The following is a 22,123-nucleotide window of genomic DNA, read 5'->3' on the forward strand; positions in this document are numbered from 1 at the left end:
TACTCTAAGTGATACAACTGGGGTATATATTAAAAGGAATGAAGAGGTCATTAACCGATAGGGAAATATGGAAAATATTGGAACATATCAAAAAAATAAAAAAGCTGCAGTGAACACTGCAGAAAAACAACACATCAAAATGACTCATGATTCCCAAGTGGCATATGGTATTTGCAGACAGAATATTTTTCTCCCCTGATTGCCTGGAATGTTGATTTGGAGTTGCAATTTCAGTAGGAGATGAGCAAAACTTGCTGTGATATCCTCGGGTTTTAGCAACTTTGTTTTGAACAGAAACATAAGAGAATCATTACCTTTTTAACCCCTGCCACAAAATACTCTCAGCAACACTTTGTAATTTGTGCAGCAAGAGTGGTGGCCAAAGTCAGGCAGTGGTGAGCAGCTTCTTCAATCATTTATAAAATGCATTACAACTGAGACACATGAAAGATACATTGTGTAAAATCAAAATGAAGTTTCACACAAGTGTGGGAAAAACCTATTAGCAAAAAACCGTCATGGGATTAATCTTTAGTAAGAAGAGACACAAAGAATAAAAAAATGCAATACTGAAACTACTCAATGGATGTGAAGAAATACTAACAACTAAGCAAAAGCAGTCAGCATAATACCTTATTAACAGGCAAGGAATATTCCACATGCTGATGTGGTGTGGGGAACTCCTAAAGGTAATAAGAATCCACTTCTATGAATGCTTCCAAGTTCTTTAGTACTCTACTTACTCTTTACATTCTTTGGACACATGAGGTGGCACTGTGTATTTGCAGTCCATTATCATAGTCAGTGTTTCACTGTCATTTGCTTCTTGAAATGGTGGTTGTCCACAAACCAACATGAAGAGGATGACCCCTAAACTCCATATATCTGTAAATATATAGTACATATTTTAAAATAACTGTTGAAGAAACAGACATAATTATCATCAAAACCGAGAAATATTCTTGAGATGCATACTGGGGTTATTACTGCTCTCTTGATTATGAGCATTACTTACGGAATTTGCAATTCCACTGAAGTACAAAATACAGCCATTTCATTGTTTGAGAGCTTTTATAGTTTTAGAGGAAAAAAGAATAAGAATTAATGACTTCAAGGATGCATAACAGTTTGAGATGCATAACACCTTTGACAGCAAAGTGTTAGATAAAGCTGAAGATAATCTGGTCACTCAGAAGACAAGAATTCATTACCCTTTTCCTCATAGGTAGGCACAGATTATTAAAGAGATTTGTATTCAAAGCACATTCCTTTTTGAAGGACTACCATAAACTGTTCTTAATAGTGTTTACATGTTACTCTATGAAGTAGAGAAATTACAAAGAAAGTCACTTATTTCAAGGAGACTGAACTAGTTATGTTTTTCCTTTACTAGTGTTGCTTTAAAAAATTCTTTGCTACCTCTAATAGTAAATAATAAATTACATCATTTAAATAAAACTACCTTCTTACACCAATCATACTACACAGTGTGGGGTGGTTTGGTTTTTTTAAATATCCAAACATAACAATTAACAGTGATCTCTACTATGTCATGGGAGACTTCTTGTTTCCTTCTAGTTCCTGCTTGTGTAAAATAAAAAACATTTAACAACTTTCTTGTTCCCCAATAAAATGACATACCAAGAGACGAAAAAAAAGCACTGCTGGGCATGAAGCCCTTTAGTTGGTTTCTACTTACTGTAAAAGCTAATATTTAGTTCAAATCTTTATTAAGAGTTTACCTAGAACAAAATACTTCACAAGTCTCACTGCATTCAATACAGAAAGCTTAAATATTGAAAAATATTATATTTCATATTGCATAAAAATAAATAAATAACTCCAATATATGCTTAGAGAAAAGGCCATGCTCTTAATCTTCAGCTACAACTGCATGCTCTGGAAATTTCAGTGGCAATTTAGGGTCTTACACCCTAGCATTTCACAGATCTGTACCCAGTAAAACCAAACAAACAGCTGAACTGAGAGAAATGACAAAAAGAGGGGAGAGCAGCTGGCAGTGGTCCTAAGAAGCAGAGCAACCAGCTCTGTCCTGGCAGAGTTTGCAAGAGGGAACCACACTAAGTTACCTACCCAACTGCATCTTGCTTTCTGTAGCCTACTTAAAATACTTGACATGCATTTAAAGCTGAAGGATGGCTACAATTTTATTTAGTAATGTAAATCACACACATTCATCCCTAGAACAATCACTCATTTTGCTAGTTACAACCCATTCTTCATATGGTTTAGCTGACAGAGGAACAGAAACACTAAATGGTTATTTTCTTTAGAGCTTTAATAGCATACACTTACTACAAATTAACTCAGACAATTATTTGATTTCTGTTATGCTTACTAGGGCTTCAATCCTGTAGGTATTGAACATTTTGAGGCCAGTACACCATATCATGTATACCTGCAAATTCAGCATTCACATATTTGTGAATATGACTATTCACATATTTAAGACTCAGTATGTGTGTTAATACTTTGATAGACTGATGCCAGAAAGCTGAATGTTCTGGAATATAGGATTTTAAAAAGCCTCACAAGACAGAGAGATACCTAGGAAGTACACCTTTAATTTTGTGAAGCTACTTACATCTTTGTCCTACTATTTAGTATGAAAGCAGCTAAAAAGTTTTGGTGCATTATCTCTCTTTCACCATGCAACAGATTATAAAAACTCATTTTTTTGCAAGCACATAAAACACGTGAATTCATGCATTTCTGTTAACAGTCATCTTTTAGAAATCAATATCCTTCCTAGATTTTTAACTTTACCTAAACTCTATTGTGTGATACGATCTATCCTAGTATTCTGATTGATACTCCCCCCGCAATAAAATGCTTCGTGTATCCTTTCAACATGAAGTATTTTAGAAGAGTCCATGTAGCAGCTTATTGTAGGTGTTTATTTGAGAAAATGAAAACATGACACAGCACAGCAAAAAATAAAATAATGTTGATAGTGTGAATGCACAGAACTTGAATGCTCCATTTAAACCAGCACAGGGTTGCCTTAGCTCAGCTACAAAACAAAATTATTTTTCACTCCTCACACCAAACACAGTGGAAAGGACAGTAAGTGTGAAGGAAGTGGTAAAAAAAGCTGACAGAAAACAGGAAACATTAAACAAACTTTGAAAGTAACTTCATTTGAAAGATACAAACCCTGAAAGAACAATGGAAAAAGGGAACTGGTTTATAAGAGCTGGATTATTCACTTGTATTTCAAACTACAAATTATTCACCCAACAGCTGTGTGCAATCCTAAACAAAATAAGACCAGTAACAACAGTATCTTGCCCTGCCCAAACTACCACAAAATTTCACTTTGGCGCTTTTTTTAAGACGCATACAATACTGTATGACATAAAAGTTAGGGTTTTACTGGCAGATCTCTGCAAAAAAAAGTTTCCAGAACAGACAACAGGAATCCCTGTGGGTTTTGCATTATAAAATTATTTTGCATGTGTATTGGGTTTGATTGGCAGGGGTTTGATGGCAGGGGAGGGGCTGCAGGGGTGGCTCCTTCAAGAAGTTGCTAGAAGCTTTCCCAGCTCCAAAGGCTGAGCCCATCAGTGATGGTGGTAGCATCTCTGGCATAAAATATTTAAGAAGGGAAACCTGCAGCAGAGAGGGGAGCGGGATGTGAGAGAAACCCCTCTGCAGATACTGAGGTCAGTGAAGAAGGGGAGGAGGTGCGCCTGAAGAGTAGATGCCCCTGCAGCCCGTGGTGAGACGGCAGGCTGTCCCCCCGCAGCTCATAGAGGGGAGCGGGGGAGCAGATGCCCGCCTGCAGCCTGCGGAGGACCCCACGCCGGAGCACGTGGATGCCCCCAGTGTGACTCCATGGGAAAGCCCATGTTGGAGCAGGCTCCTTGCAGGACCTGTAGCCCCGTGGAGAGAGGAGCCCATGCTGGAGCAGGTTTTCTGGCAGGACTTGTGACCCCATGGGGGGCCCATGCTAGAGCAGTGTGCTACTGAAGACTGCATGCCGTGGAAGGGACCCACACTGGAGCAGTTTGTGAAGGACTGCCGTCTGTGGGAAGGACTCATGCTGGAGTGGAGGACTATCTCCTATGGAAGAGACCCCACGCTGGAGCAGGGGACGAGTGAGGAGTCCTCCCCCTGAGGAGGAAGGAGCGGCAGAGACAATGTATGATGGATGAACTGACCCCAACGCCCATTCCCCATCCCCCTGCACCGCTGGAGGGGAGGAGGTAGAAAAAATCAGGAGTGAAGCTGTACCCAGGAAGGAAAGAGGAGTAGGGGGAATGTGTTCTAAGGTTTGAGTTTTACTTCTCATTATCCTTGTTTTGATTTGTAGTAAATTAAATTGGTTTGGTTTTTCCCCAAGTTGAGCCTGTCTTTTGCCTGTGACCATAAGTGGTGAGTGATCCCTCCCTGTCCATGTCTCCACCCACAAGCTTTTCTTTATATTTTCTCATCCCCATCCCACCAGGGGGGAGGATTGAGGGAGCAGCCTCGTGGCACTTGGTTGCCAGCTGGGCTTAAACCACAACATGTTTTGAAGCCACTTATAGCTTGACATAGGTAATAGTAGCAAAAAGGGGAAATCATCTCCTCTTTGTAAAAAGGACACACAAACTTAGGGTTAAAGGTCTTACTTATTTGTAAACATCTGTTCTAAATTTAAATAAGTGACCTGCACTCCCAACACGCAAGTAAGTTTAAACAAGTTGGTTTGCTAGCCTTCAGCATAACTCAAAATACAAGGTTTAGAACCTGAAGTCTTCAAAGCAGATATTCCAAAATAATGAGTTAATACCCACGTATCATTTTGAAATATTTAAAAGATCAACAGTCAAATGACTATAGCGTACATATAGAAGAAATGCTAATATTTGTACCTGATTTATTAGGTTTAAGTCATTTTATACATGCAAAAAATCAATCCTGTATCTGCACTCTCCACTTTACTGGAGATCCATAGCTGCATATTTTTCAGTCAAATTCAGAAAATATACTGCAAAATATTGAAAGAAATGAAAATGCTTTCTTCCTTTTATAGACACAATTTTTGTTCACCCACTTAATGTAATAACCATGGTACATTTTGGAAAATTCTTGGTTTCCAGAATAGTGCCATCCGGCCGACAGAGGCAAAACTCAAGATCTTTAAGCACGGCTGTCTTTGAGAAATTAGTAAAGGAGAATCAGTCAGAGATTATTTTATTATAGTGCTTATTTTCCAGATTTTATTATTTCCCCAAACAATACACAAAGCCACACACAGGAATGTTCTTTACCATACTGGTTTGTGCTGCCAGAATCAGTACTGCTCTATTATTCTTTCCTATTAATAAAGAGAAAACTCATCTGTCCTCTGGATTCCAAGGAACCTAAGGAAGATAGAGACAGTTTGCACTCAACTGATCAAGTGCTTTGATCAACACCTGGTCCGTACACACTGCTCCTTCTTGTGCTGTACGCTGCTGTTGCCGATTTCTGCTCACATACTAGGTGTAGCAAAAGGGGAATAACTGCTTCTACTGGGGAGATCACTTCAACCAGCAGAGCAGACAATGGCACCTTAATCTTTCATTTCTAAATCCCAAAGAGCATTCTTACCCTATTACAAAAGGGGGTGAAAGTCTCAGTCAAAATCTAGTGACCTGATTTGGTCAAAAGCATCATCAACTTTGACAAGACAGTTGTGTGAGCAGATTAGAAAGATGTTGAAGCAGCAATGAAGAGCCTGACATCTCATCAAAGCAAGGCTTCTATATAGAATAGCATCTCTTATTAGACCAGCTAATAACTGGGGAAAGGGGGAAGAACAACAACTCAGTTTAAAGGAACATAAGTTTTTCTTTAGATCTCCACACACTTGGGAAAACATACTTTTTTTTTTTAGTGAAGGCAGCCCTTTTAGTATGTTCTTAGTTTGATATACCTTATGTCAACATGGGAAAAATCCTAGCTGAGACAGTTTCCTGCTTTCACACATTATTAGAAGCTGTAGATACACATTTAAAAGCAACAATGATGACATCTATTTACCCTTTTACCCATTCACTGAATGGCACTGGTTCGCTAAAGGGTTGCACAAGCATCAGAGTAAAAAAAAAAACCACCAACATTCTCATGCAGAACTATATGAGTAGGACCTGAATACAGAGCAAGACTGCTTTTTGAGACCTGTTAAATGGGAAGTGCCATTTAAAAAAAAATCTCACCTTCAGTTCAATTCAAGTATGGCTTGACATACAATATACACAGTGAAGAACTCTGCAGAGATCTACCTCTCCTCCACCTTCACACCCCTGGCATACAGTTTTAAGATAATATATTAGCTATGGTGCTATGTTAATGCCCCCCAAAATAATCAGGTTTTAGACAAAACTTAGATATTGTAATAATTTTACTGCATACATTTTCAGCTATATTCCCTTATCACAGCTCAGAACTCAGGTGCCAGTGCCAATTCTAGATTTGAGACTCTTAAGGAACATAGGGAAGCAAAGGGTTACAAAAACCTACCTTTAGAAGAGCAGATTTAAACAAGAATTTATTTTTCACAATTTTTTACTACGCTTAGTAATTAGCAGTTGAAGGCTTTATGGACACTTACTTCTCCTCTCCTCCCTGCCAAGGGTCATCTAATTTGCTCTCTTCAGAAAATTGGTGGAGAAGTAGAATTTAGGCCTGACATGCTGCCTGCATTTAGCACACTTATAACTTGTAAAATTCAAATCATTATGGTGAAGGAAGGCACACTTGTATACTGGAGTGGCCAGAATGAAGGTCTCTATCAAAAGTACAGTGAAGATCTCAAGATACAATTAGCATTTAAATTGGGCACCAGTAACTTGAAATTGCCCATTGCTATAACAAGACTAAAATGAGAGAGATGAGGACTTTTAAAAGCACTAGTAGCTAGCTGCAATAGAAAATATTTTATTGTTTTTTTAAAGCCATCAAATACTGTTGATCAGGAAAGGACTGTTCAAGCAGGATTCCCAGAACCATGACAACCAGGGCTGTGTATACGCAACTTCCTTACATAACATGAAGTCACTGCCATAGAAACCAAACTACATCATTAGCTGTCTGTGCTACGCCTGTCTTAAACACAGGGCAAACATCTGTTATGTTCAAGTTTGTACACTGCACAACGGATATCCATATTCATCTGCTTAACCACCGAGCTGGGCTTCACAATTTCATTAGCCATTTATTGCTTTCTGAAGTTCCCGATTTACTCTTAAAATAAGCACTACAGATTTCAGACAGTTACAATTTATGTGACATAGGGTATCCTTACAGCTTGAGATTTGCTCAATTTTCTACCATTCCTCAGAAGTCAGACACTTGTTACGCTTTATATATGCTACGTGAATTTGTGACTTTAAGCAGCTAAAAATCCATACTCATTTTGGAATAGACACATTCGCATTTAACTATGTAATGTAAATTGAGTCTTCTTATTAAAGTCATTATTTCAGACCTTGGTGGGAAAAAGACAAATTTTTTTCCTCCCAACTTAAATGTAGAACTGCTTAACAGTTTACACAGTGTAAACTCAGTTTACACAGTGTTTACTCAATTGATAAGACAGATCTTTCTACAGAAAGTCTCCTTCTTCAGAAGTTATTTGTAATATTGAGTAAATTTAGTCAGGTTTTACACATTTCTGATTGCAATGTTTACTATAACAGCTCAACATTACAGTTATCTTCTACTAGAAGCCACTTAAGCAAAAAGAAAACAAATCAACTTTTATGGAGATGACAAATGTTTACATGTTTATTTTGCCACTGCAGAGGTATCAACGGACTGTGGATAAATGAAAGATGGAAATGGACCCCAATTTCCAGCATCATGGGCAATTACGCTAACCACTATCTTAAGACATTCTCTTTAATGTCATCAACACTGCTGCTACAACCTCTTCAGAGCAGATTTGTGGAAGAAAGCCCAATCCATAGAAACCTGTTGAAGACAAGCCTTGAAAGAGATTCAACACATCAGCACTTCAATATCAAGTTCTTCTATGCAGAGCTAATTAGGAAAATCTAATATAAAGATCATCAGCATCTCTGCACTCTGGGCATGTTCAGGGCTAGGAAGCAACTGGGCAATTTGTGAAGACTGCTGTTTTGAACTCTGACACGAAACCCCATCATAAACCACTTTATTTGGATTGAAATTTATGGGTGGAACCATAGGGCTCAGGAGTAGGTACAGGCTGATAACTCATGAGGGTAATAGTGGTAAGCGTGGTTGTTACAAGTTGAAATTTAAGATCCTGTCTGCAGCTTAGGCTATGGAAAATAGAATGAACACTCAAATTTATAGCATAGCTTCACATAATTGTCTGAAGAACCAAAACACAGTTTAAGAGTAAAAATTCATATGACAAGTCAAACACTGCAGAAAATGAGAACCCTATTAGAAACAATGATGAAAAATTACATACTATGGTATAAAAGAATAAAAGTTGGTATCATACTACAGAATTCTTTGAATGGCGCCTGTTATCTTGCTGATACGTGTGCTTCAAACAAAGAATAAGTATTTCCACCCCTGAATAAGGTAAAAAGCTTACAAAAGTTGCATCCCTTGCATAAAAAGTCAGTAGCAAAATAGCATAGAATAATTGTGTTAATGATTTCACCATTTCTGTGCATCAAGTATTTTTACACTACCACATGCACAGACTGCTGGCAAATCTGGAAGATGCTCAAACTGGGCCAGTTGTAAAATCTGAAGAGTAGGGGTAAAGAACAAAGATTACTTTTTCATAGACACTCAGTTTTTAGCTGATTGAACTAGTCTTCCATTCTTTAACTTTTAACGAAAAAGGCTTTGAATAAACTTGTGTACTGACCTCTCTAGTTTTCAGAGATGCCATCGTCTGTTAATTCAGCTATTTTTTTTTTTTGGTCTTTGTCAAATGAGATTTATATTTCCCTTGCAGAAGGCTGAGGAAGAGATCACCCACAATCAATGCTAACACTTTCAAAATTAACAGGCAGAACTGGGTTTTCTCCTTGGTTTAAAGCACTACAAATCCAATTAAAATTACTATTAGAACACATAGCAGACAAGAGAATTAGGAAAAACCTTTTCCTTCCCTCATCCCTCCAAAAAAGAGCATAAATAGCAAATGGCATTTAGCAAATTATTTTCATAATTAGTTTATCTGTCTGATGAAACAGTCTGTTCTATATATTTTTATTTGACTAAGACATGATCATCAGTAACTAGTAGTATCTTTGGAAGCAATTCTTATTTTCATTCAATCTGGCAACTAGTACTTATTTTTCCCTGAAGACAATAGCATGGGTTTTGCTGGTTGCATAAAACTATTAAAATACAGACAAACAGTTGTTCTTTTTTTAGAAAATACTGCATCTCAAATTTCAGTAAGGATATTTTAACAAAAAAACCACCACCATTGAAAGGTCTTACTGAACACATGCCACTGCCTTTATTCCAAAATAGCCTGTTTTACTCTGATTCATCAATTCTGCATTTAGAAATGCATTCTTTCTCCTTTGGTTTCTGTTGCTTAGCCACATTTCAGAAGTTACTGAATCTACATTAAAAACACAAACAAAACCAACATTTTCTGCATGAATTCCAATACTACTACTTGAGAAAATAATAACCCAGGATAAAAAACAGTATTAATTAGTTACATGTAGAAGTAAGTTTTCCTCTTTATAAAACATGTTCTCAAAATCATTGGACATATCAAAGTCTATACAGCACATACAGCTTATGTACATGTTTCACTGCAATGGTTTTGGTTTTATTTTGTATGCAAATACTACAGAATTTTCTCCTGGTATCTAAGAAATCCTTCATATTTTCTGACTGACTATCTTTTCCTAAAGGTTTTAGCTGTACAATGTACAATTTGTACTTTATTTATAAAAATTAACGTCTTAGTACAGCTTTACACATGAATGCAAAACTTGTGCATCTGGTTTATAAATAAGTAATACACCATTGATTTAGGTCCCACCAGATCTGTGTTGCCAAATTAGTCAGCCATGGGCTGAACATAAGTAATCTGAATATTTGTTTGCAAGATACATGAAATGAAGCATCCTGGCTGTGGAGATGTATGGAGATAATGAAATCTTGCTCCACAACAGCCATCTGAAGTATTATGAAAACAGTTCTCCCATGTGATGACTAAGAAACATCCCTATACTTAAGTTACAGTTTAGCTCATATGGTAGTAACTGAAGACTATCTTGACAGCTTCTCCTCTGTGGTTTCACTTTGATAAATTCTTCTTTGATTCACCCAGCAGTTTACTGGTGAATGCATTAAAACTTGTGCATAAAGCAATCCAGAATGGAACATTAATTATACCTCATAAATATTAGCCAGCACAGATTTACTGAGAAGTCATCACAGACTCTCACCCTTCATTACAACCCTGTCACATCCTAACTTCACTTCTGGCTCTGAATACAAGGCTCTGATACCTGTAACACAACACCCTCTATCTGAGGCATTAAAAGTATTTTCTTGTTAATAAGTAATTAGTTGGAGGGGAAAAAAGCAGAACCAAAGGATAGCATACTACATAAAAATTGGACTCCCTTTTCATTAAAACTAAATTTTATGACCTGCATACAAACTGCCACAGAACATAAAAATAAATTCTTTGTTAACATGACATGAACATCCTTGAGACTGAAACTTTCTAAAAGTATTCTACAACCAATTCCTTACATTTGCCCCTTCTAAAAAGTATAAAAAGCTCACTTCTGATAATTTTTCAAATTTGACTTGGTTTTTCCAGCAGTGTGAGATACACAGCACAGCAGGGAGAAGGCAGAAAAGCGTGGCCACTAACACAGGTACACAGGAGAGTGCAGCATGGAAATACACAAGGTACTCCTATCAATTCCTTCTGTTTTGCTTCAAAAAGCATTCAAAGCTGAAAACTAGAGTGCACAATTCTCCTAGAAATGTACTGGCAATGATACTTGATGAATTTCAGTCAAATTAGTTTCTCTTACAAGGAAGGTGGAGATAAATGAGCTAGGCTGAGTGGATCTAACCTAAACTTGCTAACACAAAACAGGGGCAAGCCCTATCACCCTTCCCCAGGGCTCTACTCCACACTGCACGCTCCCTTCACCTCCTTTGCAACAGCTCTTCCACTCAGTGCTAAGGGAACAAACACCTCTGCTAACCGGGCAGAAGTTAAGCCTGCAGAAGAGTTAACAGTTTTCTGTCAAGTTACTGATAAAATCAGTTCATCAAATGGTCAGCTACGCAATAGAATGCAGCAGAAGAGAAGGGGTAGCTCTGCACTGATGCAAGCAAAACAGAAATGCTGGAAGTAGCTAAGTATTATACTTCTAGCTTTCTGCACCCTTACATCTTCAAGCTCATTCTATAGTATGTCTCACTATAGTTCTTCTAAAGTGCTGCAATACAACATTAAAAGGGGAGATTTTTCAAAGCAAAACAATCAGTGAATCAGTCCTTTTGTAGGACTTCTTGCTTTTCATTTCTGTCAAATTTGGCTATAATCTGATTTTGAGCATAGTGAATCTCCAAAATGCTGTCAGGTATGCTAAATGATTCAATACCATATATGGTTTGCAAGTATCTTACCATTTTAATTTTTTGCCTCAAGTCTATCAAATCTTATATTCAGCATATTTATAGTGTAAAAGGTTACTGTACATACCCATTGGCCATTATGCCTACATTAGTCATTCAATTTGTGAATAAACTGCTATACACATGCAGAAACATCAAAACTAGCTCCACACAGGCCAGACAGGGTCATCAGGGCTACTGAGCCATGCTCAAGCACCAGGTAAACATGGCTGAAGCTTTGAAAGACAAAACACACTCCAGCAACAATACACGCAAGTAAGAAGCCCTTGCAAACGCTTGATGCAAAAAGAAAACAAAAGAATTTGGGATCATACCAACAGAGACAAAGTGGGTCTAAAGCAGTATCCATCTCGGGAAAGCCAAAGGTATGTATGACAAATTCTCTGTTTCCCTTAATAATCAAAAAATGTATGACTAGATAATGAAGCCATGTATTCTTTGTTATCTTACCATATTGGCAGAAGATATCCAGGTCTGAGTTGTGCAAGAAAGCCATCATCTAATTACTAAAGCAATGGATGTTATCCAAGTGGCTAGCCTCTGCAACTTCCAAGAAGGCAGCAAGTTGGATTTAGACTACAAACTGCCAGTTGACTACTATTTGGTGCACTGAGCTACAGTAACCGGAATATTCTTGTTAGTCACATCTTTTATGAGGAACATCTTGCCACCATTCTCTTGGTGTTGCTGTGATGACAGACTGCAATGCTAAATAATTGTGACAGTACCTACAATGTTGTTTGTGTATTACAGTACCATTCTAGAGACCTGTGCTCAACTGTGCTAAATAGACAATCCCAATCTTACAATCTGAATTTGCCCATTTCTCATCCCAAAAGGATGAATTTACTCTGCAAATGTTTCCATGCATCTACAAAATCACATACAGAATACCCAACTACAATAATAAAAACCTATCAGAAGTGTCAATGTCTTCCAGAATTACTGTACCCTACAGCACACTTAATACTTTGTAGAGATGCCAAGCAGTTAAAATAGAACTTACTCTCCTCCGAAAGAATCAACTAATATGAAAAACCGTAATTAAACTTTATCACCTACGAAAGAGGTGATTTCTGTTTATTTAATGATCCAATCTCTATTGATGCTGGTAGAGCAAAAGGAAAAGCATTATCAGAAGCATACTTTATTCTCTCTCATCTGTAGTTATCCACTTTTCAATACTGCTGGAGTTCACTGGATTACACCACTGCTCTAGACATAAATGTCTGATCTAAAATAGTATGTCCATTTGATTTACAAAGTGAACTTTATGTGCAACAACAGCCCTCTCACTTTCCCCTGACTAAAACAAGTTTTAATTAACAGTCAAAAAACCATGGGAAACTACAAGCAACAGAACTTCTCATTATCTAACTCACTCGACTTTTTGAAAAGCCCTGGGAACATATGATCATTGCCTAATATTCCTCTTGCATCATTTTAACTACATACAGGCTTAAACACAAAAGGAAATGAGACACCTAAATTAACTAGTCTCTTTTCAAGTGTGAAAGCTTTTAAGCAGCATCATAAAGGGGAGTTTAATCCCCAAACTAGCTGAAACAGTTACATTTTCATAAAACAAGCTTTTCCATGATATTTATTAAGCATATAACTTAATAAAAGACTTGCCCTGAGTATTTCAGATCTTTGTAGCACAAAAATGTAAAGTCTTTTCCTTCATATACTCATTCTAATATTATTCATAAGACATGAGAAAAGCCATGTTTGTGGCAAAGGTCTTTGGCAAAAAAAAAACAAAAACAAACCCACAATACACCTTGATTAATTTTTCTTGCAATAATTTTTGCAAATATAACAACAATTTTTTATAAATGAAAACAGGTGTGGGGGTTTTAAAATATTATAATGAATGCAAGTGTACCTTAACACGCACCGAGTATAAGCAGGGCAATCCTTCTTAATTTGGCATTTTAGTAAATTGAATTGGGTTTCAAGTGGTCAGATGCTCACAAAGGGGCAGAACCATGTAGTTGCACGACCACCTTTCTCAAACAACTAGCTTTTAGATTGGTTCAGCTCTAATATAATTTCACCCTAACTGGCAAAAAAATCTTTGCCATTGTCAGTCATTATTATTGCAATATTAATAGCCCTATTCAGCCAACAGCTGAATGAGTTCACAGCACTTCAACACTACTGCAGGCTAGATATACACCTTGCACATTACTAGCATCAAAATGTAACTGATTTAACTGCTGCTCTTTTGAAAATGTCTACTTCTGAATTTATACATACTTCCAGTCCACAAGTGTGACCTCATCTTAGTGCGAAACTTTATCTTTAAAGGTTAAGAAAGGTTTACACAAGCTGATTTCTCAGTTGCATAATTACATGGTTAGTGATAAATTTCCTAAACATATATTCTTTTAAGATTCTACATTTAAGACTCCACTTGGGGGAAGGAGGGCTTTAAAAAAGTCCCTAATATTTTTTTTTCCACAATCTTTGCATTTAAAATACACGAATAAATTGTATTTAGAAAACTTACATAGTGTATCTTACCTTTTTACCCACAGTTAGAAAAGGAAAATGCAGACTCTTCAAGGTCATCATCTTATTGGCAACTTGTAGTAAATTTTGGTATTTTTATTCTGTAACTATTGTACTGACAGTACTTTAGAGATTTTGTAGTCCATTACAAAGTGATGAAAACTGTGCCACTAAAAAAGTGAGAATACAAGCACTGCAATCTGTCAACTAGGATAGGAGTTCTAGTATGCAATTACTTGAGACAGCATACTGGGGAATAAGTAAGCAAAAACTAACACTGATGTGTATTTAAATATTCTCAGAAATAAAACTTAACTAGCATCCTTAAACATCAGCTAGAAGAAATTCTTTTTTTCTAGTTTTTCTACTGTTCACAGCAATCCACTCTATATTAGCCAGACCTCCTCCTCTATGAATCCATTCAACCATTTTCTTCTAGTACTGTTCAGAAGTTTACCCACCTAATTGCTTACAAAGTCCTCTAAGAAACATTTTATGTGATGTCACTGTTCTTACATTTATCATTAAGACATCCAAAGTGCGCTTTGTTAACTCTACAATTCAATTTTGACCATCTGGTCATAGTGCTTTTAAGAACTCCAGGAGAACTCGGGAGTTAGGATCTCTAGGTTGCCACTAATAAAACCAGGACCAACTCATCTAAAACATTTGACTCTAAATAGAAATAATTTCATCAAGCATCACTGGAGCATCAACATGGATTTGCAAAACCACAAATAGCACAGACATCTAAATTTCCCAATTATAGCACACTTGAGAAAGTACTTTCAAGTCCAGAAATACCACAGTAAAATACCTATTCAAAGTTAGAAGCCACGAAGTGACATTCAAATGTTTAAGCAAAGACCATATGGTCTGCTAGCTAAAAATATTTACATTAAAAATAATGCAAGAATTTTAGTTCAACAGTGTGCAGGAATACCTTGTCAGCATACAAAATTAGCTGATTGTTTACCTCAGGTAAATTAGCAAAAAATTGGACAAGTCAGTCTTAATTTAAACCATCACTACAGCCACTACTATAACCATAGCAAAACACATACACAGCCATGTACAGACTTCTAATGGGTATTAATAAGACTGTAAAAGTATCAGATACTGGGCACATAAGAACAAGAGGTATGTTGACTACAATAAGCTGGTTTTGAAGCATCATTTGGAATTATACATACCTAAACTTGTTGGACAAGTGAATTCTACCTCAGTTAACAGATGCGAGCAAACTGTTTGACTACAGGACATTATTCAGTGACTCTATCAACATTTACAGCTATTTTTAAAAACAACCTCTAAAGTTACTTCTAAAAGCATATGCAGTAGACCTATGAGAGAGAATAAGAAAATTATCTGTAGTAGTCTGTCTAGCACATTCCACTTTCCAGCTAGAAACATGAAGACTAATTTACACATTACTACTTCTCTTAACCTTTTAAACAATTAGGAGCAACTGGGAACTCACCCCTACTTTCAGTTCTCAGACAGGAAAAGGGCGGAGAAGAGGAAGAGGCAGTTAAAGCTTTCCTTAATTTCCAGTCTCCTCCTTCGATAGCCAAGTTAGTACTTATTAAAAATGGAATCCTACCACCTAGCAGCAGAACATGTAAGCAGCCTGGTCTCACAATGTCATTCTTATATGGCTAAACTGCGCAAAGAAAATCACTGGGTGGTTGGAGTTTTTTGCAGGGGTATGATGTTAAAAATAAATTGAAAACAGGCACTTTTCTGAAAAAGGGATAGTTCCGCTAACAAAACGAGTACAAACATACACATAGCATTCATATTATTGTTAATAGGAAAGTTAATTACAATGTGCACAATTGCATCATTTAATACGAAAAGATCTTTTAAGCATTTTTTGAGAATGTTTGAGTATCTCCTCCAAACAGAGCTGCTCCAGCATTAACTCATCCATAACTCATCCAGGTTATATTATTTCTTGCCAATTAGCTACCTTCCATATATGGCATTATCTTGAAACAGAAAACAGTGGTACAACATCATGGTACTTAAGTTTAGATTACTGGTTGAATTCAAAGAGGACATACCAACTGCTGGTGCATCATATTCATCCCCAAGTAAAATTTCAGGAGCAGAATATGCAAGAGATCCACAGCTTGTGGTGAGCTTCTTTCCAGGCTGGAATTTGTTGCTGAAGCCAAAATCAGTCAATTTCACAAGTCCTTGTTTTTCAAAGAATACAACATTCTCTGGTTTTAAGTCTCTGTGAACTACATGCAGTTTATGGCAGTAGGATATAGCATGAACTATTTGAGCAAAATATTTTTTTGCCAGATCCTCATTCAGACCTTCTTCATGTTTCATGATGTAATCAAACATATCTCCTCCATCACCTAGCTCCAAGATAAGATAAAGCTTAGTCTGGGTGTCAATCACTTCATACAGCCGTACTATATTAGGATGCTGCACTAGTTTCATGCATCTAACTTCTTGAAAAAGATGTCCGGTGGCCAGAGTGTCCAGTTTGGTCTTGTCAATTACTTTTACTGCTACTTTTTCACCTGTGAAGACATGCCGAGCAAGTTTGACCACAGCAAAATGGCCTCTGCCCAAAGTTTTATCCAAGTCATACAATCCTGCAATTTTTCCATCATATCCTCGCTTGAAGCCTGCCATTCTGTTTCAGAAGATGAAATAATATTTAAGCTCTTTGGAAACGTGATCTTTTCATATAAGAGTATCTGATGCAAATAAATAGTCCATTGTCACTGCCAAGCATACCTAAAAATAAAGATACAAGTTTATATATTTGTATAAAAATAAGCAAAATTACTATCCTATAATTCTCCCAAAGTTACATTGGCACATTATTACAGATTATTTATTAAATTCTTTAGGGGTTTTTACAAAGGGGTTGATAAGCCATGCTTTAGTAACCAACAGATTTCTGAAATCACATTATCAGTATGCTTGAAGAAAGTGAATTTCAACAGTGCAATAATGAAAATTTCTCTGAAAAATCAGTGGCATTCATGTTCTTGAGTCAGAAACCTTGCAAGCAACACTTGAAGAAGTTACTGTTACAAGGACTGTTAAAATTGGCAAAGCTGAAATCTGTGACTTTTCCAGCTACATTAGAAATGCACTGGGCAGCACAAAATATTGACAGGAGGAACGTGCTTGATTTATCTTATTTTTGGCATATTCCTTCATGTTGCAGGAGGAAACAGCTCTAATACAAAGTTCTGATGGCATGACTTTGGACTTTTACCTTCTCCCTTTTAACAGCTTCCTGTTCAGCAAAGCTCAGACTGACATACAAGACTTAATTTTGTAACACTAATTAGTTTGAGCATTATCAATCACTACTGTAATTACAACAAATGAACAGCTCTACAGGCTGAAATGAAACATTTGGGTTGGATGTACTCTTAGTGCTAAATAAAATGTCTTGTTAAATATTTTGACTGGAGTTATAAAAACTGGTGATAAAAAGTTTGTATGTAGGCTGCATATGTTCAGCAGTCCTGGGAATGAGTCAGGAGAAGGGGAAGAAGAGAGGGAAGGAAGGGGAGAGAACTCAAGAGTTCAGCTTATTTATGCTGAACTCGTGCTTACCAGTTAATTTGACATTTAAGCAAACAAGATTCAATTTATAAAACATTTATATTCAAACCTAGTTTTGAAGGTCTTATGTCCCATTGCCATTTTTTCACACACAAAACATCCCAAAAACTTTTCCTGCATCTTTAACTTCAACTGATGTTTAAATAAAAATCTGTAGCTATCAAAAAGCTAACCATTTCTCCCACTTTGAGTGCTAAGTAGCTAGAAATAGGGAAATTAGATGGCTTGTTGCCAACTCAATAAAATACAGAAAACCTAGCTCTTTAGAATATATTTTCACAGTTCCAAAAGTGAACTTCAAAAAGAAAATCTTTGAAAAGGAAGCTGGCAAACAAACAGCTTCTTACATTAGCTATTCTCAAGTCGACATGTAAGCATTAGATTAAAAACACTCCCTGCTAAACAAGTTATTTCACAGACAGTGAAACTAATGAACCTGGTTTCATATGGATTCAATTACAAGGTTGGGGGTCCTGTGAGGATTCTCTGATGTTTAACAAGCTCACCTTACTGCTTCTCTCAGCTGGAGCCATGGTATAACCTCTTCTCTATCCAGCTGTCTACTTCCACAAAGTCCGTGGGAATTCAGTTTGAGACCTCCACCCCTGTAAAATTTGAATGAAATCAATCAGCTTCTGAAATCTCATAACATAGACAAGGAACAGGGTATGTGTAACAATCATATAAACACTGGGGTTTGGGTTTTTGTTTTTCTTTCAAGATAATAATCAAGCTTTAAAAAATTTCATTGGGTTTTGTGTTACTATACCCTTTCATTCTGCTACTAAGCACTATGCTTCAGATGCTTTTCCAAAAACCATTCCACTTCACTACAAGATGCCACAGTATCAAAACTGGGGTTGGCATATCTGCTTCCCAACACATCCTGTACTGCTCATCTTACAAAGTTTCCCCTGCCACTCCCAATAAACCATGTAATACCATCCCATCCTTATTCCAGAAAGTACAAAACTAGGTTAGAGCATGCTACATTAAACCAAATGCCCATGTCAAACACTTTCCTACCTCATAAGTAACCATTAGAGAATGCATAGGGAAGAACATAGTACAACGGCAAATGTAAGAATAAATAACAAAACTCTCCTTATCTTAAAGAGTTTCAAAAACTTCTTTAAATCAGAGGGCAGTGGCTTTGTGTTTAATAATGCTTGATGGATTCCACCCCTCCCTGTGAAACTGGGCAGGTGCTTTATTAAAGCGTGTGAATTTTTAGTATCAAGAACACCCTGCAACAAGGAGTTTCATAGCTTAACTATGTGCTGTGAGAAGAACCACTTCCTCTTGTTTGTTTTTAATCTCCTGATAATTTGTGCATCTTCTCATTCACCGTCTGTTCCAAAACAAGAACTATCATACTTTATTTACCTTGCCTCAAGCAACTCACAGTTGTAGCTTCCTCCCTTCCTAGCTTCAGTTCAATCTCGTTCAAGTCCTACTCTGTCAATCCTTTTACAGATGTTATTCCAACAGGCTCTAGCATTCTTCTCACCTTTGTCTACACATTTTCTGGTTTGTTCTATACTATTTTCTTAGGCCAATTTAGGAGGGGTTACTAGTACTGAGCACTGACATAATGTTTTCATGTAATGCTTTATTATAGTTGTATAATGTTCCATCATACTGACCTAACCCCAAAAATGCAGGCTAATGAAAATGTACACACATAAAACACCTAACCTTAACCTGTATGAAGCAATAAGGAAGATACTAATCAGCTGTGCCCCATATGGTTGTGCGACTCCAGAGTCTCAATCCTAAAAGGACTGCAAACATTTGAAACAAAAAAACCCACCCCATGCAAACATGTTTTATAGAACTACTGTCTCCACAGCACCCTAATCAGACTCTTCACCGCTTCTAGATTAAAGAAATAAAATAAGCAAAAAAGCGCACGAACTTACAAAGACAACTTTTTTAACTGCCACTAGGACATCGCCCCTCCTTACAAATCTTTTTCACCCATAATGCATCCTATAGTCAATACCTTATGCTAAACTACACAGTTTTAGAACCCTTAAACTTTAAAAACATAAAAGTTGTGTCAAAAAACAGACAGCCATTCCCTATGCAACTGAAGTTACCAACAACACAAACTCCAGTGCTCAAGTCTTTACAGACCATTTCTTTCTTGAATGTTAAGTCAAAATTCACACGAATTCATCACATCCTACAAATCTGGTCCAGATCATGAAACACCTTTACTCTCTAAGGGGCGCCGTGGCTTTAAGAGATATTTTCTGTTAAATCTTGGATTCAAAAAGAACACCTGGAGACAAGATGGAGCTTTCTTAGTGCGTGGCAAAACCAAAGTTTCATTACTGGAAGAGGTAAGGAAGATGGAGGTAAAAAAGCCTCACTCCATTTTGACTTAGCTTTTCTTTCTTAAATTCAAGAAGGTTCCATCCCTGGCAGGGCAAAAGGGAGAAAGCAAACCCAGACAGATGTAACAGAATGTAATTTGTCTGAATTTAAGTAACTACAACACTCAGCAGTAAGGAAAGATTTATACTAATCATTTTGTTCACTTGGCACATTCTCAACCATCTTCGTACAAACTCAACAAGTGATTTATCTCTAAATGACAGAATACACATAAACATCAACCTGTCAACAAAATCCCAGCAAAAATCAGTTATGCCTAAGCTGTGGAGAAATACATCAGACAGTAATCAATAGGATAAAAGCTTACAGAAATGGAAGATGAACTACGCTTACTAATGTTGCAGCCCCATTAGCGGAAATAAAATTAATGCAGATTCATTAACAGCTTAACATTAAGTCTCCACAATAACAGACCAACTAACTTTTAATTCTGTGGGTTTAAAATAAATCTTCAGAGATGAAGCTCCCACAGCTAAACACAAGGATCTGAGACACACACACATGGTTTGAAGTGAACATACCAAAATAAAGAATTGCTCAGTAGTATGAAATGGATGCAAAACTGTCATAATGCATATAGATACAAACCTTCATTACAATTCAAACATGCTGAAGGATCACAGTTGCTATACCAATACTTTTCAGAGAAATAGTTTCTTTTTCTCAGTTTCTTTCTAGAGTAAAAAAGCAGAATTTTTAAAGCACTTAGGGATCAACTAAGAACACAGTTTCACAAGGTACCAGCTCTCAAGCTGAAGTCTCTTTGTGACCCTTTCTTTGCAGTTGTCTCCTTAGTTACATCAGTAACACTTTTGGGGCTAACTATAAATGGAATCACCCAAAACTTCCAGATTTAACACATCTACTACCATCATGATCCAAAACAGGGTTAGTTTTAATGACAGATCATTTCATTGACCCAGTTTACAATGGGGCCTCTTGAACACTTTTACCAAATGAAGGAGCTGCAAACTGCAGCACCCAACAATCAAAATTTCAGCCAGCCATATTTTGCCAGCAACCCAAACTACAGCCTGAGGAAAAACATTTGAGACAGTTATATCACAGAAAATATTTACCTGTCTTTCTTTTAATTCACATTATCTCAAGTCCTTTATTATAAGTTCATTTTTCAGCATTAGAGAGTTCGGGTTTTCTAGCTGGTGAGCTTACTAACCATTAGCAGCATTTAATCCATGTGGCTAATTATGGTTTTAAAAATGCAGTTTTCCCTAACTACACCAGAATTCAGCTACGCCCCCGATACTCATTTTATGTAATGCAGACATTTACCAGTAAATAGATTCAGAACAGATCCTTCTTTCCATAGAAGCTCATGTATCCTATCCCACAAAATACTGCAAACAGCCTCTGTAATGGAGATCTGTAGAAGCCGTTTTGTAATATCACATGCATCCTATTAAGGAGCTTAACAACAGTACTGTGATTCAACTACTTCTAAAAGATGGATGAATAGATCTCTAATAGATGTGTTTAGAAAAACAGCATGCTTCAGCGACACCAGTTTTTCTTTAAGCAATTCATCCTGTCCAAAAAGTTTCATTATATTATACATTACATGCAAGACCAGCCCAGTTCATCTTACCCTAATGTGTTTATTAGCTTCTTACTTTAGAAGATGAAGAGTCAAGGTCCCATTTCAACAAAATGTTATAATGCTATCAATGCAAAAACTTCCCTGCATTATCAGGCTAACAGACATAAAAGTTGAAGTAACCTTCACTAGGACTCCCTCGTCCACAGACAGCTAACCATTCCTGTCTCCCTTCACAATAAATGGGAGGTTCGGTCAACACAGATAAGAGCCTATGATAAAACAAATTGCACCCTAAAGCAGATAGCTAAACACATCACATGAATCATTTCTTAAAAGCACACATTTTCATTTTCTGTAGCAGGAGTTTAGGTCGACTAGTTCAGTGGATGTACATATTACACACACCCA

General features: G+C 36.9%; 1 protein-coding gene across 3 annotated transcripts in view; it reads right to left on the reverse strand.

Moving 5' to 3' along the window:
• Positions 1-22,123, reverse strand: part of SNRK (SNF related kinase) — a 41,234-nt gene that overhangs the window by 11,853 nt on the left and 7,258 nt on the right. For all 3 annotated transcript variants that reach the window (XM_075053358.1, XM_075053377.1, XM_075053367.1), the window contains exons 2-4: positions 18,261-18,359; positions 16,215-16,908; positions 744-885 (exon numbers count right to left, since the gene is read on the reverse strand). In XM_075053358.1, coding sequence (XP_074909459.1) covers positions 744-885; positions 16,215-16,803 — 731 coding nt within the window. In that variant the 5' untranslated portion in view covers positions 16,804-16,908; positions 18,261-18,359. The remainder of the gene's footprint in view (positions 1-743; positions 886-16,214; positions 16,909-18,260; positions 18,360-22,123) is intronic.

This window comes from Buteo buteo, chromosome 2 (assembly GCF_964188355.1).
Source record: "Buteo buteo chromosome 2, bButBut1.hap1.1, whole genome shotgun sequence".
NCBI classification, from domain to species: Eukaryota; Metazoa; Chordata; class Aves; order Accipitriformes; family Accipitridae; genus Buteo; species Buteo buteo.